We start from the raw sequence: 20520 nt of genomic DNA on the forward strand, positions 1-20520 counted from the left end.
TGATCTTTGAAGGCATCTTATCTTATTAATGTGAAAGGTCTTGAAGATTGTACTTCTTTTTAAAAAAAAATGCCAAATCCTGATTCATTGTGAATATAATTACTCTTGACTATGTCCTATCCCCACCAACCCAATGCCAACTCCACTTGTATCCATTAATAAGTAGTGGACAGTCAATTCTAGGAGTTCGCTCATGAAAGAAAACTGACTATTTAAATCAAAGATAGGCAGCTGATGGAGCATTAACTTGAGTCATTGGTAGTTGGTATGTATGATTACTAGTTCTCATAGCTCCACTAGCAAATCTTTAAGAATAAATCTCTACTGTTCCATTGCGTACAGGTTTCGAAAATGGGTGGTTATAAGTCTAGCAGGATTGATTTTCCTAGACGGCAACCGGAAATTTACTGAACAACATTTTACGAAGGAGGATGAAATCAAAAAACCCATTTCACATCTGCTGATCAATCTGAATTGTCCGGATAACAAGATGTATATAGGCTCAGGAGAGAATAATGGACTGTGAATGAGATCTAATCATGTCCTAGCTTATACACCTAACCGTTCTAACCAAGAATATAAGTTCTGTGATACGGTGGGTCCAAACATACTTTAGATTAATACGTTTGACTAATCTTGTTTTCTTTTCTTTTTTTCTCTTCTATTGGTGACCGTTCTTGGGTAGCTCTCAGAGGTTTTGGTGGAAGCAAGTCGTTGTCATCCAACCTGGAAATTATTGCCAATGGTTATGTGGGCAAAAAATCAAGAAGAAAAGGTTCCAACTTCCAAGCAAGTAGAGTATAAGTTTTTGATCGCGGAGCATTCTGCTACACATTAATCGTGGCGCATCTGTAACAATGAGAAGGTATCATGAAGAACAAATTCTGATCTTATATCGGTATGGTTTGCACATTAATAGGGACCATGCTGTCAAAAGCAGGAGAATGACACTAGAAATGCCAAAAGATACGTAGGGCACTCATTTTAGGGCCAAAAGTTTTTGCTGGCTCACTTAAATGCCAAATCGGAGAAATTCCGGCCAAATTGATTACATGGCATTTATAATTAGAATTTTAATATGATGTTCCATATTTTTTTACCCCCTGTAACAAATATACTCCAAACTAATTTTTTAACCAAAAAAAAATCTCAAATTGGTGCACTTATGATAAATTTACCCTCTGTTAGTTTTCGTTAAATTTTACGGTCAAATTGTTGAGTTAGATAACATGCAACAATTGACAAATGTACCAATTTGGGGGTTTTACCCTCCGTTGAGTATATTAGTTTGGGATTTTTTGTGGTATTAACTAGGGGTGGGCAAAAAAACTAGTATCCACCTGAACTAGACCAAACCGGATTCTAACCCAGCTGGTTTTGTGTGGTTCCCACTAAGTATCGCTTCGGTTTCCGCTTCTAGCTTACTAGAATTGGCGGGTACAGGTTCTCGGGAGGAACCAACCACCCGGACCTATTTATATATGCATATGTTTTTTTAAAAAAAAAAAATAATTGAAGCTATCTCTCTCAAATTCTCAATCTCATGCCTTCCTTGCGTACCTCATCCACTCATTTGAGTGCCTTATGGGACTTCTGATCACGTGACTCCCCGGCTCAGTTTCATGAAAATACAATAAAAAGGTAGCTAAGAAGCAATAGGTGGTGATTGATGTTGAGAAGTCACATAAGATAAAGGGAGATAATGTTTCTGCTTGGGCTATGAAAGGGTTGATGAACGTCATTAGCGGGTTGGGGCTGTCGACTCTTGCCGAGAGCCTCGAACAAATTGATGACGAGGAGGCAAAGCAGCAAGATAGGGAGATCACTAATGAATGGGAGGCCAAAGCTGCTGCTTATCAGACATTCAGTAAAGTGGCGAAGCCCGGGAGCAAGTGAGACGACATAATGTCCGATACTTCTTGTGTTATAGAGAGATTTTTGTCTCTTTTTCCTATGGGAAATTGGGAATGGGGTCATCGGTTCACTCGCATACAATCTTTTTTAATTGATGTTGGTGCTTGATAGGACAGGTTCCAAGGATCCACCAGGGAATCGGACCGGACCGGTGGTTCCGTTCTCGTGTGATTTCATGGAACAAGCGGGTGGTTCACGATTCCCATTTTGCGGAGCCGATCCCTAACGGGTGGTTCTCGGTTCTAGGTTGGGAACCACCCAACCTGGAAATGATCACCCCTAGCATATTAACACAATTTAACGAAAACTAACGGAGAATAAATTAGTTAGAGTTGTGGCGGTTTGGGATTTTTGGCGGTTAAAAAATTAATTTGGAGTAAATTTATCATAAATATACTAGCTTGGAGTTCGTGATAAAAAAATTTAATTTGAGCTAAATTTTTCACGTATACTAGTTTGGGATTTTTCATGAGATTAACACTTAATCAAAAAGGAAAGGTTGACTAGTTTAACAGCAACTAATTCCTCAATGTGATTATAACTTTTTATTCGTGGTGTTAACCCTTATTAAAAAAGAAAAAAGTGGATTGGTTTACCAACAACTAATTCCCCAATGTGATTAATAAATTTTAACCTAGAAAAATTGGAACATTACGTGGGAGACCATATTTTTCATAATCGGGTAATACAAGTCCAAGCCTGTTGATATATTCTTTTTGACCCACCTTCACTTACAAATTTAACTCAATAAATTATGGACGATGTAAGATATATTAATTACTCCACACTAGGCCAATTATTCGATGTGAGATTTTTCTAACACAACTTATAAGCAAACTTGAAAAATAAAAAATATCATCTCTACTTGTTCTCTCTCAAAGCGGAACCTCTGCCGCCCACTGTAATGCTCGACCTGCTGTCTCCGAGTTCGAGTCGCCCCTGCCAAGCTTCTCTCTCTCAACCCAAAAATCGCGACCTTCGTTAAGACTATCGATCTTAGACAGCAACCTCAGATGGTCGCTTGAGGCTACGTAACAATGCGACCTCTGTGCAACCCCAGAGAGAGAGAGAGAGATGTGTGGTCTCATCAGCAACCGATGGCATTGCAAAGAGGGGGGCAGATAGATTAGAGAACAGAAGCAATGTGGTTTCATCATTAGCGTGTAAGCTATCTATGTAGACATAGATAACACGACCATTATGTGATTAATAACAATTTGAGGGAATGAAGAGTTCCGGGATGCCGTATACATTACTGGTGATGCCTTTCTCTCACATTCCAGCACTTGATTCTGCCAGTCTTGACAAGGTGTACATGTTGCTATAGCACATATAATTTCTTCAGGTCAGAAGATCATGGCACAAGCATCATCTACCGAGCAGATAACGCTGTCAAGGTAACTTCATTAGGAGAGCATGGTTCAGGCTGGCTTGCGCCAGCACCTGCATGAGGCCCTTTTGTTTCGCTGAAAAAACCGGGCTCTCCTGGGGCAGACAGCGCCATCTTGCTTCCCAGCATCAGAATCACCATGTACATGGTTGGCCTGTCCTCTGTCCATTTCTGGACACATAAAAGGCCAATGTGTATGATCCTCACGATTTCTGCTACGTTGTACGAGTTAACTACCACCGGATCAACAAATTCAATTGATCTGCCTTCTTGAAATAGTTTCCACGCCTGACCACCTCAAGACCAATCTATTAATTAAAGGGTACTGGCGGACCAAAAAAAAAAAAAAAAGGAACTTCAAAACTTACATGTCCCAGAAGATTCTGATGGTGATTTGGATGAGAGAACCCTCTGTTTCTTGTCCCACTCACTATCTCCAGCATCAAAACACCGTAGCTGAACACATCCGACTTTGCCGAGAAAACTCCGTTAATTGCATATTCCGGGGACATGTAACCGCTGCACAAATAAATACACCAACGACAATGAGCCTTTTTGCAATATGATCACAAACGTCGCTCTGATTTAAGTGCTTACTATGTTCCAGCTACTCGCTTTGTACATGCTTCTGTCTCATTTCCTCCAAAACTTTTAGCAAGGCCAAAATCAGATATCTTAGGATTCAACTCACAGTCTAGCAAGACATTGCTAGCTTTTAGATCTCAGTGGATTATTCTGAGTCTGGAATCCTAGTGAAGGTAAAGAAGTCCCCGAGCTATTCCGCTGATGATGTGAAATCGCTTACTCCAATCAAGCAGCTTCCTCCGCTCCTGATCTGCAGAAGTTCAATTTATGTACTTCATGTAAAGGCCAGCATAGTTCAGTACTGCATTTTGAAGAAGACAGATTAACTGATTCACGCTAATGAATGTCGCTCTTATAGAGTTCAACAATCTTAATTCTATTGGTAAATGACCAGCTATTCCAAATGCAGTTTTGTCAGATCTTGTGTCATAAGGATGGAGACATCAGTAAAATCATCTGTGATTACTATTTTCAAGGTCTTAGAAGATATTTTCATTATAGCATGCTTAAGAGAGATTGAGCATCATGAACCACGATAGAAAGCGAACCAAAAATGAACGTATCCAAGCTTTTGTTGGGCATATATTCGTATATCAGCAACATTTCTTTCTGAATGCAGCATCCTAGAAGCTTCACGAGGTTTCTGTGCTGAAGCTTGGCAAGGTGTAAAGCTTCACTTTTGAACTCATCTAGTCCTTGGCTCGAACTCCTTGAAAGTTTTTTCACAGCAATTTCTTGACTGTTCTTCAACATACCCTGAAAAATAGCCGTAAATTGTAAGGATACTTCTTTTGTTTACAGTATTTTTTGGCCTTTGACACTCAATTCATCTCGCCTCTTTTTCTACATTTTCAAATCATGTAGAAATTTTCCACCCTGTTGAACCTAAAAGTTCACAAAAAGTGATTATGTTTGTATTGGATTGACAGAATCAGAAGCTTAATTTCATCATATTCTTGCAACGTAGTTAAAATAGGCGAATTATCCTTCCAATGCAGTTACATTATGCCATGTCCCAGGTTGCAAGGTAGCGAAACTTCTCCAGCATCTGCCAAGAGAGTTGAGGATATGCAAAATGAATTCTTTTCTAGGACTGATCAGAACTGATGCATTGCTGAGTGTCTGACGTGTAAGTGCAACAGCTTTTGAGCAATATGTTGAGATAGTGTGTCCGTGCTATTTACCACAAGAGGATAGATAGGTACATATTCAATCCATGGATGGCATAATGTATTTCATACAGATGGCTTGCACTACTTATTACCCTGTAGACAGGTCCAAAACCGCCTTCTCCAAGCTTATTGTCTGTTGAAAAGTTGTTCGTAGCATTAGCTATTGCGGCAAATTCAAATAGCGGTAGCTCCGGATCTTCTCCTGAGCATTCGACATTTTCATATCCTCCCAGTAATTCGCATTTCCCACCTACATTTAAGAAAATAAAACTTTTTGCTCAGTAACCTCACAGAGGAAGAAGAGCAAACCAATCAAGAATTCAGTGGATTTGAACAGACCCAGAAAACAAAGCTATCCATGCATACTTCCCCCTTGTGCTCCAAAGAATTTTTTCCAATTTATGGAAAAGCCGTTTAACCAATTTGAGACAATTGACCCCTTCTGGTCGGAGACTGTGATCATATATATATTCATTTTCAAATCGGCTAGAATAATAGATATCTACATGAAACGAAATCTTCAGCTAGTTGCATATTTTCAGATTCTTCGGCCATGGCACAACATAGGGCCTGCACAATTATTTTGGTCGAACCGATTCCATCATTCCAGTCACAAGTCCTTCGAGCAACTCGGCATTTAGCCCAGTGACAAGGGTGGGTGGAGGGGTGGAGTCAAGGTCGGGGTCAGTTTCAGAACCTTTTGAACGGAAGTTTGTGCAGGAAAAAAGGGTAGATGTTCTCCTTCTTTTTTTTCCTTTTGCATAGCTGTATTTACCGAAGAAAAATCAAAGTATGGGGTTTGGAACATTGCTAAAAATGGGTGGCAAGCTGAGGTACGCATGGTTGTAAATTCTTTAGCCATGGTGAACCCTTTTCTCTAAATTCCACACGCCGAAATAGATGCATATAGATAAAGTTTCCAATAAGCGATATTCTTGAGAAAGACTTCATGGATATCATTGTTCTGCATCATAGCCATTTGAAAGCTAGAAGAAAGCATCGATCAACAGTCTAACACATTACCAGAGAAAACTGAGTTATCACTGAAAATAATTACCAGAGAAAACTGACTGGCGAAGTCTAACTTGCACGTGCTTCATCACTGCCTTCTTTTTCCAAACATACACCATTAGACTGAGACCTAGGAATGGCAGCAATGTTAAAGCTGTCAAGCCTAACATCAGCTTCTTCTTCTTCTGGCTTGAGTGACCTGGACCAAAAAGAGCCATTGGAGTGCGAAAAATCGAGACTCAGAACTGTTAAGGCGCACATGTGAGGTTATCGAACAAAAGAAGTCTCCCATCGAGGATGTGGTGTAATTGGGATGGTGAATAATCCTAAATGGATCCATAACTTATTGGTTTAAGCTTTTGAGTGAAGGTAGGTTTGGACTATATCTTTGTTGTCTCTCAATTGAAGGAATCAGGCTCTGCTGAGCACCTAACAAGAACTATGATTTATTGAATGTTAAAATAGAGTTATTCGGTGTGTGTGTTTTGTTCCTGAGGCTTTCCTGTCCATGTTTACCGACCAGCAAACTTTCTCGTAGATAGCAAAATAATACCTGGATCCAGAGCAAACAACCTAACATAGAGGTCTTGTCCTCCTTCATTGTATGCTCTCATATCTATCAAGTCCCCAAACCACAGCAAACAACCATTTCCTCCACCTTCGGAATCTATATTAGCGTATGCCATACAAGAGCAGTTCCTTTTGCAAACCATTTCACAGTCTTGAAGATCCATGCTCCTGTAAATCCAGGACCTCTGTGAATCTGGCAGTTTTAAACCAGAGTACTTTCTGAATATGTCTCCTCTACAGTCCAAAGTGTTTGTCCTAACACAACCAAGCCGGTTCAATGTACTCCGTTCTTGTGGGACCTTCGGTGAAAATCCATTCAGGCACTCGCACAATGGGGACTTATTGATGTTGCAGATAGCGTAGGCTCCGCAATATGCGTAAAGGTCACAATCACCTGATGGTCCAGCGAGAAATAGAACCCAACTCTGTGTTTGGTCAACCCATGTGAAGCGCTGCACAGCACCGTCTGGATTCAAGTACAAACGGGATACTACTGACATGTTGAGGAATTCGTAGTGGCAGTACATCTCCTGCTCAGTCAGAACGAATTCATACTTGTAGTTCAGATTTGGGTTCAAATTAGGCATTCCACCATATCGGACGCCAATCCATGGTTCTAAACTAGACTTGATGGTGGAACGCTGCATGAGAAGTATCTGGGGAAACCCATTCGGGTCAATTTGGAATGAGAAATTTCCTGGAGAAGGATCATCTACACTCTTCCAAGACGTCAGATACCGATCAAACCCCGTGATTCTGTTCCTTCCTAACTTCATTCCTGCCAGAAAACTATCTGTTGGATAGTCAAAACTCTGCCATAGGAAATTATCAGAACCAGTATTGCCTAAATCTCTCACTACAAGATTCCCTGAGTCCAGAAGCTGAGCAACTGGATTACGTGAGGCCATTGATGAGTTGGAAGACCAGATTTCACTCTCATTTCCATCAAGAAGGATGAGACTTCCCTGTCTAGTGATCTTCAGAGTACCAGATGAATCAGTGAGGGGACTGACTCTGTTGGCAACCCATACTACAGTGATTGGATTTATTTTCTTGTACCATATTCCGAGGTAATGCTTTGGTGGATTCTGGAGGCTGAAGAATCCTAGTTCGAATGTACCCCCAGCTGAAACTATGCTCTTGCCATGTTGCATCGATTGATCCGCAGTTAACGTATCAAGTGTGCCGGAAATCCCCATGATAGCAGATGATGTGAATTGCAAGAGAATAATCAAGGCTCCTACCACTGTTCCCATGCAGATTGAACCTGCAAATTAACCAGAGAATAGAAATGATTGAAGACTAGACTGCAGACTGCAGTCTCAGAAAGTTCGATAAGGATCACCGGGTCATCCTCATCATGTTTGGCTTTTGGAGGTCATTAGAAAAGGTTCTTCAAGAGGCCATCATTCCTAGAATAGAAAAGCCGTGCATAATAGTCCCCTCTGCAGATCGAGCACCCACCGTGGATATGTATAAAGCAATACCAATACTCAATAACCAGAAATCAAGTATATAAAAACCAGATAAAGCATTTCAACAAAGGTTTATGCATAATAAAAATACTGCAAACAAATATGATCCGAAATCTATATCAACAAAACGAATCAAATGACAATGAGTGGATCAATCTCAATTCAATATAAATGGTCCTTATGCAACAAACAGGATCTTTCATAAATCATAATGTATCGAATCTCTATTTCTTTCAACACATGATTCATAAATTGATAGAAGAGATAGCACTACTCACTTGAGAATGCCCAAAATCATACAACGTAGTTATACGTGCCGACAATCTCATAATCCTATCAATTGAACGAGAATCGACGTCAAAACCAAGTAAAACATTACTTTAACGAACAACTCGACTAAACTATGCTTAATTGCCAACAAAACAACTCACACATGCTCACAAATTGCTTGTCTGATGCGATTATTCAAAGCCGCTTGCAACCCGGAGCTTGTGCGTCGAACTTGGTCACGCCACAACTCTCTTTGCTGAGCTTCTTTACAAGTGAGCTTATAGTCAAAAGAAAGCTCTTTCGTAGTATTTTTAGAAGGCCCAAAGCTTGACCAACCCAAAATATAGCCCGCAACCGACAAAATTCGGCTCTAAAGCTACTGGTCGAGTACTCTTCATCACTCGCCCTCAACTTCGAAAATTTCTTTTGGGCAAACCGTAAGTCCAAATCGAGTTCCGTAAAATCCTACGGTGCTACAACACCCTAAAATATCAAACCCTCATAATTTCTTAGATTAACAACTTCTAAATCGGACATCGCAATTCAAAAAAAATCGGACATCGCAATTCAAAATTCACTTGACTCCCAATTTGAGTCCTAATTTCGAAAACCACTACGCTTAAATCCTTACCGTTGCGAAACGAAGTAAATCTGGCTTCGTGAGGCTCCCCAGGCGTCTGCCCCTTTACCTTTTCTTTCTTCTTTCTCCTTTCGTTTCTTTTTCTTTTTGCCTTTCCTTTCTTCTTTTTCCTGCGTGCTCGTGAATGTTGCTTCCTCTTGACAAAGTCAAATATTACGCAGGAAATTGTGTAGTAAACTAACTCGAGAAGTTGAACAGATCATCTGGACCGTTATCTTCCGAAAATGACGTGAAGACTTGTAGTTATAGAAGACCAGTCGACGCTCCTGAGCTACGAGTCATTATGCGGGTGAATGAATCTAATTGACTGATGCCGGTCATTGCTAAGGATGGCCATCGAAGCAAAAATTGAGTTCAAGTAAAGTTGACGGGCTTAAGGTCGTGGACTCTGATAGCTTCCCTCTTGGCCCCCCCAAGAGAAAAACAGTCCCCAGAAAACGGAGTGAAAACAGAGGCAATTTTACTGCTTCCTCACCTTCCACCACACCATTCTGCCATCTTCATGGGTAGGCCGTAGGGGTGTGGAAACCGAAACTGAACCGAACCGGCGGTCCATTGAAAAATAACCGTTCTTTTTTTCGGTTTGGGCTTTCGGTTTGGTTCGGTTAACCGAACCGAACTGAAAATCTTCCTTATTCTTAATATTAGCAGTTCTGGAAAAAATAACCTTTTTTTATTTTTCCTTTTTTTTTTTTTTTTTGTAAAAAGGGCCAGTGAGGGGCTGCGACCCCGTACACCATGTGAGGGCTCCACGGCGCTCTACCAGTGGCTGGCCGCCTCGCCGCCCCTTTTCACCAAAAAAGGAAAAAGAAAAGAAAGGAAAAAACCCAAATAAAGAAAAATTGAACCGAACTGAATCGAATTCTTTATTAGGTTCTGATCACAATTCGGTTTGGTTCAGTCATTCACCTTAACAGTTTGGTTTGGTTCGGATTGAACCGAACCGAACAGGATTTTTGGTTAGGCTCTGGTCACAATTCCGCTTGGTTCAGCCGCTCATCTTAACGGTTTGGTTCGGTTTGGATTTTTCTGAAAATCCGAACCGTTGAAAACCCTAACGTATACAGGTCCCCAAATTCGTCAAAAAAGAAAATGATGTTGACCAGTCACGATAGATAGTGCCAAGACCATGAGCAGCTTATGCTTCTTTTGGTTCGTCTTTAGTTGATCTAAAAGGAGGAGGAGCATACAAATAACAGTCAGGACTAGTTATTGCAAGGATCTTAAAATGGGTCACTACCTGATTCCGAGGCAGCCATCCTGATGTGCAAGTGTTGCCCGTTTTGATTGTACTCTCTTATGTCCATAAGACTCTCCAAACCACAGCAAGCAACCACTTCCTGCGCTTTTGACATTCTAGTTTGAAAAGTCATACAACAACAATTTTTTCTTGCAAATTACTTTGCATTCTTGAAGTTCCGTTGGCTTATCAAACCAGGAACTGCGTGTATCTGGCAATCCACACCCCGGAATTCTTCACAAATATGACCCTTTCGCAATTCAAGGGAGTTCTCGCACGCCCATTTGACCAATCCGAAATTTCCATTGTTGAGAATACTTCGGTGTGAAGCCTTTCAAGCAGCTACACTGGAGGGACTCAGTTTTGCGTTGTAAAATGCCATTTGAATTTGATACCAGAACGAAAACCATCGAACTGTGTTATGGTTAGTATTCAAATTAGGTGTCGACACCACTCCATGGTCCTGACCTGAACATGATAACAGAAGCCTGCCTCAATAGGAGCTGTGGGAATCCATTTGGGTCAAGTTGGAATGTGGGATCACCAGGAGCAGGATGACAATTAGTGTTGAAGTGTATATGCAGGAGAATCAAAACTGTGCCACAGAACACTTCCATCCGCACCTCTCACCATAAGAATTTCTACGCAACCAAGAGCTGTGCAACTGGGTTTCGGGCATGTACGGATGAGTTGAGGACCAAATTTGGGTTCCGTTCCCGTTCAAAGGACAAGCCCCTGGCTAGTAAACTTTAAGGTGGCTCTATTGACAACCCATACTTCTGTCCTTGGAGGTTCTTTAGTACAGTATCATGCGGTATAGCTTCGGGGAATCTCCAGGGCTGAAGAATCCTAATCCAAATGTCGCACCAGCAGAAACTAAGCTGTCGCCATCTCGTTTAGACTGATTTGTACTCATGGTATCTAATACTTGAAAATAGGAGCAGCATACAACAAAGAGAAAAGAAGACGGGAGATGAAAACTATCACTGATGCTCTCATATTTGTTCACTGAATAGCTGATGTTGACCAGAAGGAGGAGAGATTGCAAAAGAGCGAAGGACTCAAGTGTTCTTAACTTGTTATAGCTGATCCGTAAGTACAAGACATCACAATACCATCATTATCGACTGTAAATCATTGGAAAAATCTACTACTTCCTAGTCATCACACCGACAAAGTTGCCCATGGTAACATTAATACAATCCCTATCTTTCAAATCATCGACAATCGTTCACGTTGAACACCTTATGCTTAGGAATCATTTGACAAGCTGAGAAAGCTAACTGAAACAACCATGAATAAAAGACAAGGTGACCTATATATTTAATCATTCTATTCCTAATAACTTAAAGAAGGGGAATTTTCAGGATTCCCACAATCTGGGGTTAAGTTTTTGACAGTGAATGCTAGTAATGTGCGTACTTGCAGTCAGATTTATCTATGGAGAAGTTGGCTCATCTCGGAGTAGCTCCTTGACAATGCTCTTGCATCAATAAGAATTATCCGGAGTGGATGTGAATTCTTCCCAAACCTCGAAAGAACTTGTTTTCATACTGGTGCGTTTCCTAGGTCTTTTAGACTGTTTTTTGAATGCACAATTAATGAAAAGTTTGGTTTCCTGGTGCACATTTTCTATTTTCTATTTTCTATTAACAGTTGTTAATGGAACCAAACTGATCGGTTTTCGAGTTAGCTACTTTTAGAGCCAAGGTGTCTAAGCTCCCAATTCCAAGTTTAAAATCAGGCTTAGTTCTAGATTGTAGCCATGCAAATGACCAACATGGCCGTGCACAACTCCAGCCAAAGCTACTTCCTATCTTTCCAAGAAACGGGTGATTATTCCCCTATTCCTGTTTTGTGTGAAGTACGACCCTACTAGACTAATAGTAGGACCCCCTCTTTAGCGCAAAGATCATCGTTACACAAATTTTCATATGAAACCAACATAGACTAGGTTCATGTGCCAAGTCCATCCCATCATTCTTGAAGGAAAGTGATTTCGATGGTGATAGGGAACTCGACGTGGAGATTAAGTACTGAGCTTATGGAAGATACAAAGTCGTTGAGATTTTTCTTTTCGGGCTAACGATGCAAAATTTTAGGGAGAAGATGCCCTTGAACGGGACCTCATGGCCTTTCAATGATGATCTGTCCGTTTCCCCGTGTTTTGTTTAGCAGAGTTTTCGGTGTATTGCCTCGTGGTTCTTGCTATAGCTTACAAATTTGTAAAAGAGGATGTCGGAATATGTGGACTTCAGACATTCCATGTACATTCAACCTGCAGCCAAATGAGAGATGCGGTACTTTCGGAAGCATAGCTATGGGAGGACATTAAAGAACTTCTACATTGATTTTCCACATGGGGTGTAAGATTCACAGAAAGAGCAAAAATTGCAATTCCTGGCCATAACTCTCTTATCGAGCAGATAACACTGTCATGGTCATTTCGTTTGGTTGACTGTCTGAAGTGTTTTCTTGGAGTAGATTCCTTTCATAGAAAAACCCTGGCTCTTTCGGAAGAGGCAATTCGATGTTGCTTCCCAGCATCATAACCACCATGGACATACTTGGCCTATCATCGGGGCATCGCTGCACGCACATTAGGCCTATATGGATAGACCGTAACGCTTCTGAAGTACTGCATGAGTTCTTGACCAACTTATCAAGCAATTGCATGGACCTGCCTTCTGTGAATAGTTTCCAAGCCTGACCACATTGAAAACAACCATTAGGGGCAGTTCTTGTGGTTGGAAGGTGAACAATATTATGAACTTACGTGGCCAAGAAGATTATGATGGTGGTCTGGATGATGAAACCCTCTGTTTCCCTTCCCGCTTACAATCTCGAGCACCAATACACCATAGCTAAAGACATCAGATTTTGCCGAGAAAACTCCACCAAGGGCATACTCTGGAGACATGTAACCACTACAGAAATTGATGTATTGAAACCATCAGTTTAAAAGCGAATTGAGCACAGAGGTCATCACTTTCTGCATTAAAAGCTCTTACTATGTTCCAACCACTCTGTTAGTATTTGCATGTGTTTCATTCCCTGCGAAGCTTTTAGCCAAGCCAAAATCAGAGATCTTGGGGTTCATCTCGAAATCTAACAATATATTGCTAGCTTTTACATCTCTGTGAATAATCCTGAGTCTGGAATCTTGATGAAGATAAAGAAGCCCCCTAGCAATTCCATTGATGATGTTGAAACGTGCTGACCAGTCCAGTTGCTCCCTCTGCGTTGGATCTGTCAAAAATTCATTTGACTTTAGTTAACTCTGCACGGTTTGTAAGTCACAACAAGTAAGGTATCAATTGAGTCATTTGCTAATTTGCTACTTATGCGACAGTATTTTGGAGCTTTCACAAAGTTCATGCTTCTAAGGGATTGAGAAAGTAAGCAAACCAAAGAGAAATGAGTCCAAGCTTCTGTTGGGCATGAGTTCATAGATTAGAAGATTTTCTTCCTTAATGCAACATCCTAGAAGCTTCACTAGGTTCCGGTGCTGCAGCTTGGAAACGTATAGAACTTCGTTTTTGAATTCATGCAGCCCTTGTCTTGAGTCCCTTGACAGCTTCTTCACCGCGATTTCTTGACCACCCTTCAACACACCCTGCATATGGGCAACTTGTTTAGTGAAAATAATTCCTTGCCTACACTTTCCTTTGCTAGACTTTCCACTCACAGTAACTTAACATTTTGCAATCAAGTTATTCAGCCTCCGATCTACATATTCAGGAATATTTTCTTAACGAATTATGCAATTGCAACAGCGAGCATTACTTTACAATCCTCAAATAGCAACAATGTCCTTCTCGAGAATAGCATGCACAATTTTAGTACCTTGTAGACAGGTCCAAAACCACCTTCTCCAAGTTTATTGTCGGTTGAAAAGTTACTGGTAGCCATAGCTATTGTAGACAAGTCAAACAGTGGCAACTCAAGATCTTCCTTCTGGCTTTCATAGTTGTCTCCTGATTCAAACCTGTCCTTTTTAACTGCAGCACAAATTATATGGAGTTGATTTGCTAGGACAGCAAATATCTGTATGGCTTCTGCATTACTTCAGACTTCCTTCAATCATGATGCTACACAATCATGCTAATTTGCTAATAATGAGAGCATCGAATTGCGAACATATTAGGGAAACATGATCGCGATTATATCTAGTAGTTTGTCACCATTTTGTACGCCTGACACCGACACACAAATGCCTTGAACGATATTGGTTTAGACTAACTGATTTTGTCAGTTCATCATGGAATCTCTTGTGTGACCTCTCATTGGTCATGGGGAATAGTACAATACAAATAATCGTAAACCTTGTAACTGTTGGGCTGGGTGAGGATGAATGCTGAATGTGACGTGAATGCCGGATCCGCTCTGATAATAGTCTAATTGAAAAGAACTTTACTTCTACCAGAGGGTAACTACTGAATGAACGCGAGACAAGAAATTCTCGGGCTCCATAATAGGATAGGTATTGAGAGGTCATGTAAAGCACCTACTTGTATGTCATGAAATGGATAATGCAAACACTGGGTATGATGAGAACCAGAATACAGAATCTGACAGTACTGTATCATAAAGTACAGTTTACCTTCAGGAAGCCCCATTTTCTTCTTCTTGCATTGTAGAATGCAGATGGTGAGAACCAGGCCAAGGAAAACAGACCCGAATGAAATTGCCAAGCCGATGACCAGCTTATGCTTCTTTTGGTGTGATGGACCTGATGGTAGCAAAGCTAAGAGAAGAAGCAGGAGCATATACAGGATCAGGAGTAAGAACTAGGTGTCACTGATATTACCCTTCCCTAAGCTCTCCTTCAAAGATGTATGTACATTTTCCTCTTCAGTATCTAGCAAATTCCAGTCTATAATAAATTAATACCTGATTCTGATGCTGCCATCCGGATGTAGAGGTCCTGCCCGTAATTGTCGTACTCTCTAATGTCAATCAGCTCGCCGAACCACAGCAAGCAACCACTTCCTCCATCTCTGATGTCCATGTTTGAATAACCTGTACAGGAACAATTTTTCTTGCAAACAACTTCACATTCTCAAAGATTCATGCTCGCATTAAACCAGGAAGACCGAGTGTCCGGCAATTTTAACGAAGAATACTTCACAAATATGTCATCCTGACAATCCAAAGGATTTCTCCTCACACACCCATTTGACCAATCCAAAATATCCCATTCTTGAGAGAATTTGGGCACAAACCCTTTCAGGCACCTACACACTGGGGAAGTATCGACCCTACAGGTACCATAGGCACCACATGATTTATAGTTGTCACATTGGTCTATTGGTGCGGTGAGGTAAAAAGTCCAACCCTGCGTTTGGTCAAAACAAATGAATCGTTGGACGATGCCATTGGGCATCAATATCTTCCTGGAAATGACCGAATTGTTGAGGAGCGCGAAGCGGTAGTACATCTCGTCCTCATTTAACACGAATTCATAACTGTAATATGGGTTCGGATTCAAATTAGGTGTGCCGGCCCATCGAAGACCATTCCATGGTCCTGACCTGAACTTGATGTCAGAACCCTGCTTCAAGAAGAGTTGTGGGTAGCCGTCAGGATCAAGTTGATACGTGAAGCTGCCCGGAGAAGGGTCATCAACGCTCTTCCATGATGTTAAATAACGATTGAAGCCCGACGTTCTATTCCATCCTATCTTCATACCGGCTAGAAATGTATCTGTAGGATAGTCAAAACTCTGCCACAGGAAATTATTGGAATCACTGCCATTGGCATCTCTCACAACAAGATTTCCTATATCCAAGAGCTGCGCGACTGGATCCCGCGCTGCTGTCGGCGGGCTGGACGACCAGATTTTGCTTCCATTCCCGTCGAGAAGGACGAGACTTCCGCGACTAGTGACCCTCAAAGTACCCGACGCATCCGCCAGGGGTGCGACTCTATTGGCAACCCACACTATGGTCATTGATGTTATTTTCTTGCACCATATTCCCAGGTATCGCTTTGGGGGATCGCCCGAGCTGAAGAACCCCAGCTCAAATGTCCCGCCAGCAGAAACCAGGCTCTCGCCATCACGAATCGACTGGTTTGTTGTTATGCTATCTAGTGTACTGGAAACAAGAGCATCACACGAGAACAGAACAAGACACCAGGAGAGTGCCACAAAGGCTTTCATACTTGCCTGAAGCAGTCAAGATTTTCACAATGGCCAGCGAATCTGGTGAGTGAGCTGAGAAGACAACAAAGGAGAAGAGAGACGGCTGAAGAGTGAAGACCCCCCCTGCGATCTCAAGGCTGATCTTCAGCCATTGGCTTCTTTGGATGATCTGTTAAAAAGCCATCAGGAAAGAGCCACTTGTTCCAAGTCCATGCACCGATAATACTGCCAATTCTGACATCCACATAAAAAATCCGTGCCTTGAATTTCTTGTGAGTCTCCAAAGTTGAACCCCATGTTATTGAGTTTGACTAGTTCCAACTTCCCATTGATTGCTGACCAAAACTCGTTCAAAATCTCATCATCTCTCTATACCATGCAACAGAAATCTTTAAACATGACAAGAAAGATGGAATGAATTCACGACGAAAGGCTTTGGAATTATGAAGAGAAGAACAAAGATAAATACGACACGTCCAACTAGAACATACTCCGTTAATGAAAATCTACGAAAAAGAGCAGGTAAAGAAAAGATTAAAATTTATCGCCTGGGTCATTATTGTTATTTTTCTTTCGCTTTTGTAAGAACAAGATTGAGCTCTCGGTTGCCCGAACTTTTGTTTACAAGTTGGAGGACTATTTTTACCCCCGTATGAAGTTAAGCTGGAAAATTGTACAAAAAGCCCCGAGTCTATTGCACTGCTAATTTAGTTTTAAATCTTTTAATTTTTTCAATTGAGTCTTAAACCTTTTTACGTTTTGCCAATTGAGTCCATAAAAAAATCGTTGATGTGAACTCCAGTCATCCTTTGTGGCATGGCCGACGCTAACATGAACAATTCTTAATAATTTTTAATACTTTTTCAAATTTTTTTATTTACCTTTCATTTGTTTTTTTTTTTTTTGTCTTTTGCTTCTATTTTCCTTCTTTAATTTTTCCTTTTTATCCTTCTTTTTCTTCCCCCCCGGCAGCCATCGCGGGCATCATCAATGGGTGGTGTCGCGACCTAAAAAATAAACAAGTTAATTTCCGGGCTAATGGATTATCAGGTTAATTAATTAACTAACCTAACTCGGACTCTCCCAAGTCCATACCAAATCGCAACTTAAGGTTCGAATAATTAACAAACAATGTAATTTGAATTTGGAGTCGCCACTAATCATTTTCGGTAGGTCGATTAGAAACCTAAATAAAATAGCGGGAGAAAACTATCTTATTTCTACGAACCAGAGATTTTGAATCCGGGGATTTGGTTACGCTAGATTACTCTAACGCCTTTTCGGTACTATTTTCATGAAAAATGTCTGATTTGGCAATTTTGATAGATTTTACTTGAAACTCAAAGGTGCAGTTTTTTGGTTTTTTCCTTTTTTTTTTTCTTATGTGAATGTAAGACATTGAACTTTATGCGATATATATCATGGATGATTTAGAAAGAAAGAAAATGCAGCCAGTCATGAGTATTCACAAAAATAAATTAACATGTAATAATGCTAAACTTTGGAACACGTAGCATATTCAAAATAAACAAACAAATGTTAAAACCAAACGATTACATCTTTATAGATCGAGATGGAGAAGACTGCCTTCTATTACACAAAATCTTACTCACGTACACGTTATAGTTTCGTTTAAGTTCTCGGAGCTGGAAGAACGTGGCTGTCGTCGAAAATGACAAGCGGTGACGTTGTTGGGTGGTGAGAGGCGAAGTATGTGTCGGGACTCGTCGAAGATGATGCTCGACTAAAGCTCTTTTCTTCACTCTCGAATTTTCTCTTCTGGTTTTTCTCAAGAACTCTCTCAATTCTTTTCCCCTCCAACAAACTCCCCTTCTCTTCAAGAACTCTTCTTCTTTTATAGGCAAAGTTCTTCATCCTTTATTTTTCATCTTCATTTCTTCATCTTCCATTTTCATCTTCTCTTCTTCATCTTCATTTCCTCATCTTCCATTTTCATCTTCTCTTCTTCATCTTCTCTTCACCATCTTCCTTTCATTATCTTCTCTTCTTTATCTTCTCTTCACCATCTTCCTTTCTCCATCTTTTTTTAGTATTTGCAATACGGTCCCCGAAGTTCCAAGTATTTGCAATACAGTCCCCGAGAAAATATTTCTTTCAAGCCCAAATATTCTTGGTACATTTTTCACCCCATGTCTAGTCTAGATGCATGCTAAATTAAGTGTTCTATTTGCCCAATTATATGCCAATGCAATGTACGCTAAAAATAAATATGTGAGATGATTTTTATTTAGAACTAAAATTAGTTCTAATTTTTATGCAAAAAAATATATTAGTCAAAATTTAGGTGTCAACAGCTGCCCCTCTTTGAGTGGAGGCTCGTAGAGGTTCCGCTCAAAGACAAAGTTGAACCCTAAGTTTTGACGGTGTAAATGATGAATGAACCTCTTGGTAGGAGTTTTAATCCTTTTTTTTATATTATTTTTATTTTTTTTGTAATGAAGTGATGCATGATATGCAAGACTGTAAATAACATGCGCCAAAACTTCTCTTTTCCATGTTAGAGAAACTTGCACGTGGATCGCATACGAGAATACTTGTTGTACCAAATACCTCACAATGCTGATGATTTCCTTAATTTCCAAGTTTCTGACGCGAGGATCTTAAGGTATTGGTGCTTTATCCATTACCGGAGATTTCTTTACGGTGTGAGACAACACAAGATATGTGTGTGCTTCGAAATCACAATAGCTATGTCGTTGTGAGTCGAAAGAAGTGAAATCAAGTTCACAAGAGCTACGTCGTTGTGAGTTGATAAAATGTCAAAAATTGCCAGTGCATATGTCTTCACAATTTGACAAAGGGGAACCAAAATCATAATAGCTACATCGTCATGATTTGGTTTGGATCAAAATCATGGGTGCTTATGTCATCATGATTTGATAAAAGGGCCGAGAATCATAAGAGTTATGTCATTATAAACCGACTAAAGGTCAAGATCACTAGTGCATATGTCTTTGTGATTCGAGGCTGAGATCATAAGAACTACGTTGTTATGATTTGGTAAGATGTCAAGATCGCCGGTGCATATGTCTTCACGACTCGACAGAAGAGGCATATTGCCCGAGTTGAACAATATTTGATAAGAGCACCATCGAATGAAATCGATAAGTACGAAAGGGGTATATTGCCTGAATTGAATCATAACAACTATCATCAGAAGAGTTGTTAATTGGAAAAAAGGGTTGAGAAAACTTACATGGGTTCTCCGAATGATTAATCAAGGAACGAGACGGATCGCTTGTATCGTACCTGGTAGGCATTTGCCAGCAGAACTTGCTCATTCAATAATCCTTGGATGGATTTCAAGACCTTGGGAGGGAATCATTGGGAATGCATTACCTATCTTAGAATGTCAGAGGTAACATGTGCAAACATATTCAACAATGAATTCATGCAAAACTATTCTCATGAGCTTGCAATGATTAGAAATAACATATGTATAATACCATCACTCATACTATGGTTCATGCATAACCATTCTATCAAGTTTGCATTACCAATTCTGTCCGGGGAGGTTCTCACATTATGAATACCTCGAATGTGAGCTGAATGGGGGGGACTTCGATCAGAAAGGGTTTTCTCTCACTCTCAAGAAAGGCCATTTATCCTGTCTGCAGGATTCAAAAGAAATCACTCAATCTTTCCATCATCGCATTCGATAAGGATCCGAGTAATCTCGCAATTGATACGACCGAGCCGATCGGGAGGTCTTGATTAGGACCGTAATGACGGTTAGGTCAAAGGTTTACAAAGCGGACTCTAGTTGATTCAAGGCTGCTGAAATGAATTCCTTCATTATCTGCTATGGGTTTACAAGTCAAAAACCCTGCAAAAATGAGAGAGAAATAATTTTGCTCGAACTTCTTCGAGCGATGCTTCAAATAATTGAACTCTACGTTAACTCAAGTGCCCTAGTCGAAAAAGACTTTTGAAGGGTTGTATCGTGGGTTATGATTTGGGGACTTGGAAAAGAAAGGATTCGTTTTGGCTCGGAAAATGTATGAGAAGCAGCTTGATGTTGGTGACCATTGCAATCTTGTCACCTATCTTGGCCTTTTGGGGTGCCACCATTGCTTTGAGGATGGTA

The 20520-nt window shown here is 40.5% G+C and overlaps 1 protein-coding gene and 1 pseudogene across 1 annotated transcript in view; both read right to left on the bottom strand.

Moving 5' to 3' along the window:
* Positions 1–3098: 3098 nt before the first annotated feature.
* Positions 3099–20520, bottom strand: part of LOC115733500 (G-type lectin S-receptor-like serine/threonine-protein kinase At4g27290) — a 56016-nt gene continuing 38594 nt past the window's right edge. Inside the window, 6 exon segments of the mRNA XM_048273942.1 lie at positions 3099–3592; positions 3673–3823; positions 3902–4139; positions 4438–4645; positions 5154–5311; positions 6119–6271. Of these exon segments, the coding sequence (XP_048129899.1) occupies positions 3287–3592; positions 3673–3823; positions 3902–4139; positions 4438–4645; positions 5154–5311; positions 6119–6271 (1214 nt within the window). The 3' untranslated portion in view covers positions 3099–3286.
* On the bottom strand, positions 12516–16632 carry LOC115732765 (annotated as a pseudogene).

Source organism: Rhodamnia argentea, chromosome 2, assembly GCF_020921035.1.
Source record: "Rhodamnia argentea isolate NSW1041297 chromosome 2, ASM2092103v1, whole genome shotgun sequence".
Taxonomy (NCBI): Eukaryota; Viridiplantae; Streptophyta; class Magnoliopsida; order Myrtales; family Myrtaceae; genus Rhodamnia; species Rhodamnia argentea.